Below are 14,293 nucleotides of genomic sequence, written 5' to 3' on the forward strand. Positions count from 1 at the left end.
GCTAGGATACAGATGCTGGATGTGAGGACTCTGATTGAATGCTGAGGAGCATCTGTTGCTAGTGTGCGTGACAATTCTCTACTGACCTCTCCACTCAGGCATGAAGATCCATTGTGTAGCTTCTCGACCGACTCTACTTCTTCTTCTCCCCCTCTTGGTGGGATAAATAGATTGCCCATGTCCGTCCCATGTTTGTTTAGAGATGGAATCTTATCTAATGTGGCCTTTTCTCTTGGGTTTGTCCACCCTGTCGAAAAGATCGGAAAGTTTCCACCTCAACACCAGCCTGAGGGAATCCTTTCAGCTCCCCAACATCACCGGCTTGTTCTCCTGGAATAACTACAGTCTAGTGGAATGGCAAAGCTTTTTAGGGAAGAAGAGATACGGAGCCGAATCGCAAAACCCCACTGTGAAGGCTCTTTTAATCGTGGCTTATTCTTTTATCATCGTCTTCTCACTTTTCGGGAATGTCTTGGTCTGTCACGTGGTCATCAAGAACAAGCGGATGCATTCAGCCACCAGCCTGTTTATAGTCAACCTGGCCGTGGCCGATATTCTCATTACTCTACTCAACACCCCTTTCACACTGGTAAGGACATGTAAAACCCATGTACTACATCTAGCTAGGGTCACCACCACCATCCATATCTAGTGCTCCTCAGGGGTCTCATGTCATTTCTGAGTCTGAAGTCAGAGACAATTTTGCAGACGAGACTAGAACAAGGTCTTATTCACTACGCAATCAAGGTGCTACTTATATATATATATATATATAGCGGGAAAAGATTCTTTAACGTATTGGTTTTCATTTTAATTCAAGTTCCTTCTATGTGTAGGAGACCTGTCAGTGATTGACAGTCATCTCTGTAGGCATACTCCTAGAGGGAAGACTGTCCGTCACTTAAAGGGGTTGTGCCACTCAAAATATTCTACATTTTCTAACCCAGTACTTGGATCTGAATACTTTTGTAATTGCATGTAATAAAAAATGTAATATGGCCACTAAGCTATTCAATAAAATGTATCTGTATAGTGCCCTTTGATGTTTGCTCTTTTCCTTATTTCATGTCCACCTCACTGAGATGGTCGCACACATTCAGTTGAAATCTTCAACTACCACCAGCCTTATCTTCTGTTAGAAGCTGTGGCAGAGTGAAAAAGCTACGGCATAAAAGGCATACTCCCTGAGAAAGGACACGCTCCCTGAGGTGCCAGAGTGAAAGAAATAATTGGAACAATGAATGGGGAGATCTCTGGATCCATGTGAGGTACAGGGCTGGTTCTAGCTTGGCTAGAAACAGATTGTCATGTACTATATGATGTATGGTTTTTGACATCCATCATGGCATAACCCCTTTAATAAGACTGCCCACTGGACTCCTAAGCCCAGAAGGAGCTGGAATGAAAAATAAAAGTATGCTGAATCTTTTCCCACAAAACTATACATCAATCTGCTCAGCTCCTCCGGCTACAGATTGGACTCCATGTCCAATATGACAGGTTCCCTTTAAGTTAGGCTTTTGCCAAGTTCTCCAACTCATAGGCGCTTGGGGCTACAAAGTCTCAAAGTATCAGATTACTCTAGACCAGGGATGCCCAACCTGCGGCTCTCTAGCTGTTGCAAAACTACAACTCTCAGCATGCCTCGACAGCCTACAGCTATTAGGGAATGCTGGGAGTTGTAGTTTTGCAACAGCTGTAGTGCCGCAGGTAGAGCATGCTTGTTCTAGACCACTCTTCTTTGCTCTGGACCCACTCTTCGCTTTTAGCAATGGGGTCAGACTATGAAAAACGTCATCAATTCTACACCTTTAAGGCAGGAGGCACCATGGAAATCAGGACTGCAGAATGTACGACACGGTCCTCTTTAAATCTTCATAGAATTCCCACTGGCTGCAAACCTTCGCTGCTGCATCTTCAATGACTCTGGCCATCTCTGTATTCTTCTTGCAGCCCCACCCTCCCCTCACCCTTTGGCCAGTTTTGGTGCCATTCGTTTTGTCGTCCGGTAGTGGGTACTAGACAGGACAGTCCCCAGTGCTCAGAGTTAGTGGAACATCATCTCATCCATTCCCACTGAGCCCTGGGGGCCACTTACCTGACAATTCACTGCTATCTGGAGCTGAAACTTAACGCAGGGAGGCTACCACCGAAGTCAGGGAAGATGCAGCTGCAAGGGTATGCAGCCTGTAGGATTTCCTTGAGGGTGTGATAGGTCCTCCTTAAGAACGAATTCATTCTAGATTCCATCTGAAATACATATCTCTAGACTTGCTGAATGAATGCAACAACATTTTTCAACACTACGTAGCAGTGCTGAGCTTGTTCAAATGGCAGTAGTGAGTTTGTCATGAAGTTTTCGCTAAACGCAAGCTCTACTTTTTGATCCTTTTTATGTGGTAGTTACAAGTTAGATACAGATATGTCGGTGTTGACTTATAGATGTAAATGTATAGCAATTCATGACACCCACAAGTGACTTGTGTACAGTCTGCTCTGTACGGTCCAGCATTGAGGGCATGTAGAAGTCAGTGAGTAACCGTTTTTGCAGACACTAGCAATGGATACATCAGTAAGGAGCCAGATTACAGCCCCTGCTGACTGTATCCACTTCTGCACGGACTGCTTTATACAAGGTGGCACACTGCCACTTAACTGTTCAATATGCCGTGGTTTTCACTGCTCTCATTCATCTTCATTCATCCTTTGGCTCCAAAAACCTGAAACACCGACAGATTCTACTGCTGCGTCTGCAGAATTGCAAATCTGTCACAATAGCCGTGCGGCGTTTGCAGCCTCAGTCTTAAAGTGATACCCCACCTCCGATTGCCATTGGCCATCTCATCAACACATGTAAAATCTAGCATCCATATAATAGAGCGTCAGTGTTTTTATGCTGTTAATTCAATTTTACTATGTGGAAACCATCAGCAAGCAGGCTATCTACATTTTTTTTTTTTTTACAATGGCTTCATTTCTATATACCTGAATCATCACAGCTGATTGGTCTCACATGCCAATGAGTCCATTTTATGTCCATTGGCAGGAAATGAGGTGTTCTAGGTTTACATTTAATTTATACTCCCTCATATGTCTATATACCGCCGAGGCGGTTTTGGTTTGCAGGATATGCCATAAATGTCTGATAGGTGGGGGATTCTCTTGACCCCCTGATTATGAATGGATGATGAGTCTAAGGCAGGGATGGCCAACCTGCGGCTCTCCAGCTGTTGTAAAACTACAACTCCCACCATGCCTTGCTGTAGGATAATAGATGTAGGCAGTCTGGGCATGCTGGGAGTTGTAGTTTTGCAACCGCTGGAGAGCCTCAGGTTGGCCATGCATGGTCTAAGGGATGTACGGAAATAAGGGAGCAAGGAAATCCCCATTCATTCAATAGGTCAGGATCCTAATGGAGGCCCCACACGTTCACCTATCAAACACTTATGGTATATCCTGCAATCATGCCATACATCAATAGGAAAACCCCTTTAACACACAAACCATTTACAACAGCAGTAAACCTATAATACGATTGCCAGATCCAACAACAGCAGCCTGCGGAACGTTTCCAGATAGCAATACATGTTGTATAATGATGAATAATGAGAGTGTCAGATCCAACAACAGCAGCCTGCGGAACGTTTCCAGATAGCAATACATGTTGTATAATGATGAATAATGAGAGTAAGTGTCAGATCCAACAACAGCAGCCTGCTGAGCGTTTCCAGATAGCAATACATGTTGTATAATGATGAATAATGAGTGTAAGTGTCAGATCCAACAACAGCAGCCTGCTGAACGTTTCCAGATAGCAATACATGTTGTATAATGATGAATAATGAGTGTAAGTGTCAGATCCAACAACAGCAGCTTGCTGAACGTTTCCAGATAGCAATACATGTTGTATAATGATGAATAATGAGTGTAAGTGTCAGATCCAACAACAGCAGCCTGCTGAACGTTTCTAGATAGCAATACATGTTGTATAATGATGAATAATGAGTGTAAGTGTCAGATCCAACAACAGCAGCCTGCTGAACGTTTCTAGATAGCAATACATGTTGTATAATTATGAATAATGAGTGTAAGTGTCAGATCCAACAACAGCAGCCTGCTGAACGTTTCCAGATAGCAATACATGTTGTATAATGATGAATAATGAGTGTAAGTGTCAGATCCAACAACAGCAGCCTGCTGAACGTTTCTAGATAGCAATACATGTTGTATAATGATGAATAATGAGTGTAAGTGTCAGATCCAACAACAGCAGCCTGATGAACGTTTCTAGATAGCAATACATGTTGTATAATGATGAATAATGAGTGTAAGTGTCAAAAATAATTAACATATACAGTATATACTCCCAAGCTAGAATAAATGGCGTTTTTATAGTTTTTTTTTTTTGCATTTTTTTCTGTACAGATGTAGCAATCCTCATCTTGATTCTTAACGCGTTAAGTAAACAATGGCCAGGAACTTTTCATGGACTTTCTCAATGACTTTCAAAGGTTTGTGTGATGTGTTATCACGCTGATACGCAATATCGCACTCACGTTTACAACCACTACATCTGTACGTGTAATATATTACACATACTGTATATAATACATTCATATTACGAACGGGAAGATGTTGTGCATTCACAATCCTCAGTTCAGTAGGAGTTACATGCTTACACTAAGGCACAGATGTTGGAGAGGCTGCTGCTGTAAACGGGGACAACAACGCGTTTCGGTCTCAGTCAACATCACAATGCTACTTGTCTAATCCGACGAGGCAGATGTTGCGACTGAGCAAGTCTGGATGGAAAACTCCTAGCATACTGGTGATGCAGATGGGAAGCAGAAGAAGATTGGAGGGATCATCGGAGGTTGTCACTGAGGATGTAAGATGCACAAAATAAATTGTAGGCTTGTGTGGAGGGTTACAGAAATCTGCTCTATTTACCAGTTATCTATCAGTTGTCGCCTCTGGCTGTGAAGCAAAATGTAAGCCTTGCAGTGTCGTTACATGTGGAAGGAAGGTCAGGAGGACTCAAGGTCTCAGAATAATATTCACAGAGTTCATATTTTATTAAACAGGGAAAGGGCAATGTTGAGGCTTGATATTTGCTAAACTCGTACAAAAGCAACAGAAAATTCCAAAAAAACAACAACAACAAATGAATTAAAGGAGAATTGCCGATTATTAATTAAAGAAGTTCTCCCACAAAAAGGTTTATTCTCTGACCTGTTAGAAAGGTGCATGATGTAAACTGCAGCGAAGGCAATCTTCTTAACAGAGAGACTGTATTTGGGAGTAATAACCTCCCTTCTGATCCTCAGCTGTGTCATGTGACCAACACTCAGACTTTCCAAATAACATAGTATCTTGTGTGTGGACATGAAGCCAGTTTCTCTATGTATTTCTATGGGAGCCTCAATGTTTGGACATCAGAGTGCAGGTCACATCACACAGCTGAGGATCAGAAGGTTATAACTCACAAATACAGCCACTGGTAATGAGATTACCTTCACTACAATTTACATCATGTACCCTTCTAAGGCTACTTTCACACTGGTGTTTTGGTTTTCGTTTGTGAGATCCGTTCAGGGCTCTCACACTCGGTCCAAAACGGATCATTTTTGCTCTAACGCATTCTGATAGGAAAAGGATCCGCTCGGAATGCATCAGTTTGCCTCCGTTACGTCTCCATTCCGCTTTGAAGGTGGACACCAAAACTTTGCTTGCAGCGTTTTGGTCTCAGTCTGTCGAAACTGAGCCAATCTGGCACCATAGAAAACGGATCCGTCCTCCATTGACTTTCAATGGTGTTCAAGACTGATCCGTCTTGGCTATGTTAAAGATAATACAAACAGATCCGTTCTGAATGGATGCAGACGGTTGTATTATCTGAATGAATCCGTCTGTGCAGATCCATGACTGATCCCCACCAAACGCAAATGTGAAAGTAGCCTAAGGCTACTTTCACGATTGTGGTAGCCTTTTCTGGCAGGCTGTTCCGGCGGGGGAACAGCCTGACGGATCCGTGCAACCTCTAGTCCACCGGTAAACAAGCCGAGAGGTGGCCAGACAAAAAACGGTGGCACGGTGGACTATCGGTAGCACGGATCATCCTGACGGAAAAGGTTACCGCAAGCGTGAAAGTAGCCTAACATGATTTTTGGGAGTGCTACATTAAAGGAACTGACCACGTGGAATGTTTCCCCTGAAGGTTAGCTAATTTTAGCTTGAGACCTTCAGCAATCAGCTGTGGAGAAACCCAACAAGAGGTGATCCATGAAATACTAAATGGACAGTCTACATTAGAGCTTGAAAACATTGGACCCCGTCGAGGTGTCACCACATGTTGCTATTCTCCAGAAGGGATGGTAAGGCGTGATGCACCCTAATGGGAAATAAGTCCAGAGAGTCAGGGTCTGCAGTAAACCAGGGTACTTCTTTACTGGAGGAACAATACAGGCAAGGCACTGGGCTGGCTTCTCCAGTCTTCTCCCAGGCAGAAGAAGTGTTCATGCAGAGGAAAGACCTGAGCTAGTTGTCCCTCTCAAAGAAGGCTGGTACCCTTCCAAAGGCTGGAGGCCCACGGTCTGTGGCTTAGTAGTCTGGCTGGCTCATTGGTCCCAGGGCTGGTGACCCATAGTATGTTGCTCAGCATACCCATCTTAGGCTACTTTCACACTAGCGGCAGCCTTCTCCGGCAGGCTGTTACCCCGCCGGAACAGCCTGCCGGATCCGTGCTGTCACTAGTGCACCGTGCCGCTGGAAGTCCGCTCAGGCCCCATTGACTATAATTGGGGTCACAAGCATGTTGAGAGGCGGCCAAAATAAAACTACGACATGTAGTCAAGTGGCCGGAGCGGACTTCCGGAGGCACAGTGCACTAGCGACAGCACGGATCCGGCAGGCTGTTTCCCCGCCGGAACAGCCTGCCCAAGAAGGCTGCCGCTAGTGCGAAAGTAGTGTTAGTGTCTTCTTCTGTTCACAAATGCAGTCTGGAATGATTCTCTATTAAGCACTGTTCCCTAACTGCAGAACCCTAGGGGCTCTGACTGCTCTCCTTATATATATAGTTTCTAGCTGAACTAGAACCTTCAAGTGGGAGGGGTGGAGTGGAGAAACTCAGCACAAACAGATACATCGTAACACTTTCCGTCTCTCATAGACTTACATTAGAACTTCAATCAAACCTAGTGGGAATGAAAAAGCAGTTTTTCCAGACAAAAGCAAGTCTTCAGGCATAACAACATAGCTAAAACTAGACATCCAAAAGGTCAGTCTGTCTGGTTATGGTGGTAAACAAGTCTGTCTTTCCCCCCAAAAAACACGCTCTATTTTAAACCTTATTGTAAATGTGGAAAATTACCAGCTTCTCATTATTAGCTATAAAGTCCTAACAGTCTCTCGGTATTCATTAACCCTTTCCACAGTGCTGTGCACACACAGTGCAAATGAACAGAGTATATCTCATAACATACATATAAAATGCAGTTATACAGTATTAAACAGTATAAGTTAATGGAATTTAACCCTTTAAAGTAGAATAAAGTAAAAAGTTGATGATTTGCATAGAGCAGGGATGCTCAACCTGAGGCCCTCCAGCTGTTGCAAAACTACAGCTCCCAGTATGCCCTAATAGCTGTAGGCTGTCCAGGCATGTTGGGAATTTTAGTCTTGCAACAGCTAGAGGGCCGCAGGTTGGGCATCCCTGGGATAGAGGAAATAGGGGCCAATGTACATACTTCAAAGTACACCTTCTCCAGGACACTACAAATCTCTAAAAGATCACTTCTGCTGGGACTATAGCATCATGCCTTGCCTGATCAAGAGCTGTGGAGCGGTTACCAGTGAGAGCGGGTGTCTCACAGTTTGAGAAGCACTGATCTGGATTAAAAGGATACTCCAACCTAAAACATTTACCACTTATCACTGTGTAGGTGATAGATGTTATATCGGTGAGGGAATCTCACCAATTGCTAAATCAGAGGACCCTGTCCCCCCCCCCCCCCCCAAGCTGCCTGACTGCAGCTCAGAGGAGTCTGAGTGGAGCAGCAGATCAGCACTGGTAAGGTCAGGGTCAGACTAGCCCACCAGGCTACCAGTGGATCCTCTGGTGGTCCCAGCTCTGATACAATAATGGGCCCCAAAGATCCAGAAGAATGCCTTTTGAACTGATAACCTCTTACTAGGATCTATTTCTTTCATTCAAAACCTATTAAACTTTATTGATGATATAGAGGTTGGGCCTTGAGAATAATTCCCTCTGGTGGTCCGAGGAACCCAAGTCCAACATTGGATAAGGGGTCCTTTCTGGAAACTTTTAGGCTATATTCACATGAATATCAGTTTATTTTTATGGCCAGTTTTCAACCGGTTTTGCATCAATTTTCTGGCCATCTGGCTGTTTTAATGACCATTTTGCATGTGTTAAAAACGGTCATTAAAAATGTGTGGTTTTCGCTGGAGTTTTTTTTTATATCATCCCAACATTTGGAGTATTTGGAGTGTACATAATGTTAACCATAGTGGCCCCTATCATTAATATTGCCCCAGCAATAATAATCTTCCCTAGAGTGGCCCCAATGTCCCCAATAGTTGTAATAATGTGCTTTTTTGTTTTAAGCTGAAAAAAAATAATGACCTCATCCACTTGCACACGCGGAGGCAGTAGCTCTTCTCTTGATGCTGAAGGACCTGCGCCCAGCGTGATGATGTAACTAATGCAATTCCAGCATGGTCACTGGGAGCGCATGCTGATATCATCATGTTTGTAGAGCAGGTCCTTCAGCATCAATAGAGGAACGACTGCCTCTGCGCGTGTAAGTGAATCCAGTGAGTCATTTTTTTTTTATGTTATCCCCATAAAAGGCCACTGCCGTTAGAGGGGTGCACTCCTGTCTAATGTGAAAGCGGTCAAAAATAGGACTATTTCTTTGACAGCCGCTATTCACTGGCCATTAAAAAAACATTAATTTCTATGGGGCCGCCAAAAATAGCTGAGCGCTGGCTCGGCTATTTCCGTTGGCCCTATAGAAATGAATGGGAGCGGTGGCCGGGAAAGCGTGGTGAGCTCCCATTCACTACTATAAGTAGAAAAATACGTATTATATCCGCTCCTTCACGTGATCATCCCCTTGGGTTGATCTGGATTTAAGTTACAGTATTCCTTTTGTGCTTTCAAATGGTAATTGATTGGTTTAAGCAAAGTTGAAGTCAGACACTATCGATCCATAGAAAGCTTGCCTTCTAAGCTAATCGTCATGTTTCAGTGGTCTGCTTCATGGGAGAACATATGTACTGATTAGATTGATGGGATTTGTTGGCTTGCCATGAACGGCTCAGTCAGTCCTCCAGTATGGGATAGTCATATTGTATATATTCTGCACGTGTCAATGATTAGCCAGAATTACAGATACAATTCCCTTCCATTACAGATCTTTACGTCTGGAGTTAACATTCCTTCAGTTTTGCACAAATGAATACACAGCAAAATCCAATTTCATTTCTATAGCCGAGAGCTGGTTTGCATGATAATATGTCATCCAGCGGTGTAATATCACATGGAACATGTTCCAGGGAGTGCTTTCTCATTTTACACTGGAAATCTAATCATGCACAAGCTGCATACACTATCATCATCCAGGGGTAGATCTAAAAATATATATATACATATATATATATATATATATATATATATATACAGTGGGGGAAATAATTATTTGACCCCTCACTGATTTTGTAAGTTTGTCCAATGACAAAGAAATGAAAAGTCTGAGAACAGTATCATTTCAATGGTAGGTTTATTGTAACAGTGGCAGATAGCACATCAAAAGGAAAATCGAAAAAATAACTTTAAATAAAAGATAGCAACTGATTTGCATTTCATTGAGTGAAATAAGTATTTGAACCCCTACCAACCATTAAGAGTTCTGGCTCCCACAGAGTGGTTAGACACTTCTACTCAATTAGTCACCCTCATTAAGGACACCTGTCTTAACTAGTCACCTGTATAAAAGACACCTTTCCACAGAATCAATCAATCAAGCAGACTCCAAACTCTCCAACATGGGAAAGACCAAAGAGCTGTCCAAGGATGTCAGAGACAAAATTGTAGACCTGCACAAGGCTGGAATGGGCTACAAAACCATTAGCAAGAAGCTGGGAGAGAAGGTGACAACTGTTGGTGCGATTGTTCGAAAATGGAAGGAGCACAAAATGACCATCAATCGACCTCGCTCTGGGGCTCCACGCAAGATCTCACCTCGTGGGGTGTCAATGGTTCTGAGAAAGGTGAAAAAGCATCCTAGAACTACACGGGAGGAGTTAGTTAATGACCTCAAATTAGCAGGGACCACAGTCACCAAGAAAACCATTGGAAACACATTACACCGCAATGGATTAAAATCCTGCAGGGCTCGCAAGGTCCCCCTGCTCAGGAAGGCACATGTGCAGGCCCGTCTGAAGTTTGCCAATGAACACCTGAATGATTCAGAGAGTGACTGGGAGAAGGTGCTGTGGTCTGATGAGACCAAAATAGAGCTCTTTGGCATTAACTCAACTCGCTGTGTTTGGAGGAAGAAAAATGCTGCCTATGACCCCCAAAACACCGTCCCCACCGTCAAGCATGGGGGTGGAAACATTTTGCTTTGGGGGTGTTTTTCTGCTAAGGGCACAGGACAACTTATTCGCATAAACGGGAAAATGGACGGAGCCATGTATCGTGAAATCCTGAGCGACAACCTCCTTCCCTCTGCCAGGAAACTGAAAATGGGTCGTGGATGGGTGTTCCAGCACGACAATGACCCAAAACATACAGCAAAGGCAACAAAGGAGTGGCTCAAGAAGAAGCACATTAAGGTCATGGAGTGGCCTAGTCAGTCTCCGGACCTTAATCCAATCGAAAACCTATGGAGGGAGCTCAAGCTCAGAGTTGCACAGAGACAGCCTCGAAACCTTAGGGATTTAGAGATGATCTGCAAAGAGGAGTGGACCAACATTCCTCCTAAAATGTGCGCAAACTTGGTCATCAATTACAAGAAACGTTTGACCTCTGTGCTTGCAAACAAGGGTTTTTCCACCAAGTATTAAGTCTTTTTTTGTTAGAGGGTTCAAATACTTATTTCACTCAATGAAATGCAAATCAGTTGCTATCTTTTATTTAAAGTTATTTTTTCGATTTTCCTTTTGATGTGCTATCTGCCACTGTTACAATAAACCTACCATTGAAATGATACTGTTCTGAGACTTTTCATTTCTTTGTCATTGGACAAACTTACAAAATCAGTGAGGGGTCAAATAATTATTTCCCCCACTGTATATATATAGACACAATGACAACATACGTACTGCATACATTCAGAGATAAGTCTGGTCTGTGGAGAGAGTGAAGCCCAGTGTATTCCATTGCAACAACTCAAAAATTTGTAAATGCATTGTAATACCATGCATGGCCACACGGTGCGCTGTTTAAGGGAAGCATGCTCAGGAGCTCTTTACAACACTTTGCCCTGTTATTCAAGTGTAGTGCAGCGCTCTAATGCGCCACCTAATGGTGTAACTATTTAGTGCATTTGAAGGGTTTTCCAGATGGGTAACCTGAAGTTTCTGGGCACTGATAAGAAAAATCTACAAGGGGGTTCTTAAATCGGTTGTCCACCGCAAAAAAAACTATTTAATTTATGGCCCTGAAAGTGTGTAAATAAAAGCAAGAAAGCCACAGACCTACTGTATTCACTGTCACTCCGGTCCAGAGTTGAGACTCCAGTCTATGCTCCTCCAAGTTCTAGATATGCAGCTTCTGTATTCCTCAATTATACCAGGGTGCCACACATTAGTGTAGGAACATAGTGTATTTTCATGTAGCCAAGTGGCAAACATTGTTATTCAGTTATGAAGGCAGGTCCTGCCTTGGTAGTAATGATGCTGGCATCAGAGTTATCAGGAGGGTGGAGAGTACCTGATACCATCATGCATAGTGGTGAGACACACAAGGACCAACACCGGGTGTCATGGAGTGGGGAGCTATTAGCTACCATGGCCATTCCATCAGGTATTCATGGAGGAAGCATTGGCCAGCCTTTGGTATGTCCAGGACATCTTGGAACCAGTGCTAGTGCTTTTTTTTTAGTACAGGAGACTTGGCGATCCAAGTAGATAACGGCCACCCCCACACTGCCCGTGCTACACACTGTTCTTTTCAGGATATTCAGCAGCACCCCTGGCCGGCGTGGTCTACAGACCTCTCCAACATTGAGAGTGTCTGGGACTGGATGGGATGATGGATCTTCATGCACAGCAGCCAGGAACCACCTTGGCTGAACTATAGGTCCAAGCTGAAAGAGCTTGGAAAGACATACAACAGGAGGATAACCAGCATCTGTCTGACCGTCACCAAGCCAGAGTGGCAGCCTGTATAACAGCAAGGGGAGATGTCACTTAGTATTAATGTGACCCTGCCTCATCATATACCCTGCTGCAGAGCCCAAAATAAATGGGGCACCACTTTGGTTGTGTGATCATTGACCAACCACCACTGTTTATACTTTGTCATTGTCACCTTAATTCCATTACGTTCTCCAGCTGTTCTTTTTTCATTTTCTGGTAGTGCATTTACTTGACTTGAAAATAATAAATGAACAATGTAACAAGACAGAATTGAAAGTGTGAACAGATACTTGACACATCTATATGTGAGAACTGACGACGAAAGCACTGCATTGTAAACTGTCATAAAGTAATGTGGTAAATATGTTTTCTAAGTGGGATTTTGATGTTAGACCGTTTGTTCGACCGACAGCTATTGACTGTGTATGGCCTCCTTAACTTGCAGAACAATGGATTTCATGAGTGAGGCCTCGTCTTTCCTAGTCTCCACTGTGGTATATGAAATATGATATCCTTGAAGTCCATGGTATTCACAGAGTAATCTTGTGTGATGCTTTCATATACTAGCAGTATAGATTTTAAGGTGGATTTTTAAATTCACATCATACTATATGCCATATACTGATTGAGGTTTCTACACCTTGATTGGAATCCCCAATGGTCAGTTGATTGGACATGATTTGGAAAGACACACCACTGTCTACAGGTCTCACAGCTGACAATGCTTATCAGAGCAAAAACCAAGCCGTGAGGAGTTAAGAACTGCCTGTAGAGCTCAGAGATGGGATTGTGTGGAGGCACAGATCTAGAGAAGGGGAGAAAATATATTTCTGCTGTACTGGAAGTTAGAGCAAAGTGGCCTCCATAAATCTTAAATAGAAGAAGTTTGGAACAATCAGGACTCTTCCTAGAACTGTCTGCCCCACCAAACTATGTAATCGGGTAGAAGAACCTTGGTAAGAGAGGTGACTAAGAACTAACAATGGTCACACTGGCTGAGCTCCAAAGATCCTCAAATGGTCAAAACTTCCAGAAGGTCAACCATCACTGCAGCCTCCACCAATACAAACTTTATGGCACAGTGGCCAGAAAGAAGCCTCTCCTCAGTAAAAGACACATGAAAGCCCATCTAGAGTTTTTCAAAAAAGCATGTAAAGAACTCTCAGACTGTAAGAAACAAGATTATCTAGGCTGATGAAACCAAGATTGAACATATTGGCCTTAATTCTAAGCATTATGTCTGAAGGAAACCAAATACTGCTCATCACTAGCCAATACCATCCCTACAGTGAAATATGGTAGTGGCAACATTGTGCCATGGGGTTGTTTTTTAGCAACTGGGACAGGGAGACTGGTCAGGGTTGAGGGAAAGTTGAATGAGGTATAATACAGAGATATTCTTAATGAAAACCTGATCCAGAGTGCACTGGATCTCAGACTAGGCCGAAGGTTTACCTTTCAACAGGACAATAATTCTAAGCAAACAGCCAAGACAATACAGGAGTGGCTTATGGACAACCTGTAAATGTCCTTGAGTGGCCCAGCCAAAGCTCTGACTTCAACCCAATCAAACATCTCTGGAAAGACTTAAAAATGTCAAAATCCAGGTGTTAAACCCTTTCAACATCATACCCAAGAAGACAGTGTCGGATTGGGGTTCCTTTGACCCACCTGAAAAAAAAAAATTTGAGGTCCAGCTCCTATATAATCAATAAAACTAATAGGTTTTGAATCAAACGTATAGACCCTAGTGGCTCCAAAGGCAGCCAAATAGTTTTTTTCTCCTGGACCTTTAGGGTCCACAATAGTATTAAAGTCTGGGCCCACTAGGGGATCCTCTGGTGGGTCAGTCCAACCCTGCAAGAAGACTGGAGGCTGTAATAGCTGTCAAATGTGTTTTAGGGTC

At 43.3% G+C, this 14,293-nt stretch overlaps 1 protein-coding gene across 1 annotated transcript in view; it reads left to right on the plus strand.

Annotated features, from left to right (window-relative positions):
* Nucleotides 1-202: 202 nt before the first annotated feature.
* Nucleotides 203-14,293, plus strand: part of GPR83 (G protein-coupled receptor 83) — a 52,738-nt gene continuing 38,647 nt past the window's right edge. Inside the window, exon 1 of the mRNA XM_044288331.1 lies at nucleotides 203-589. Coding sequence (XP_044144266.1) covers nucleotides 203-589 — 387 coding nt within the window. The remainder of the gene's footprint in view (nucleotides 590-14,293) is intronic.

The sequence above is a fragment of the Bufo gargarizans genome, chromosome 3 (assembly GCF_014858855.1).
Source record: "Bufo gargarizans isolate SCDJY-AF-19 chromosome 3, ASM1485885v1, whole genome shotgun sequence".
NCBI classification, from domain to species: Eukaryota; Metazoa; Chordata; class Amphibia; order Anura; family Bufonidae; genus Bufo; species Bufo gargarizans.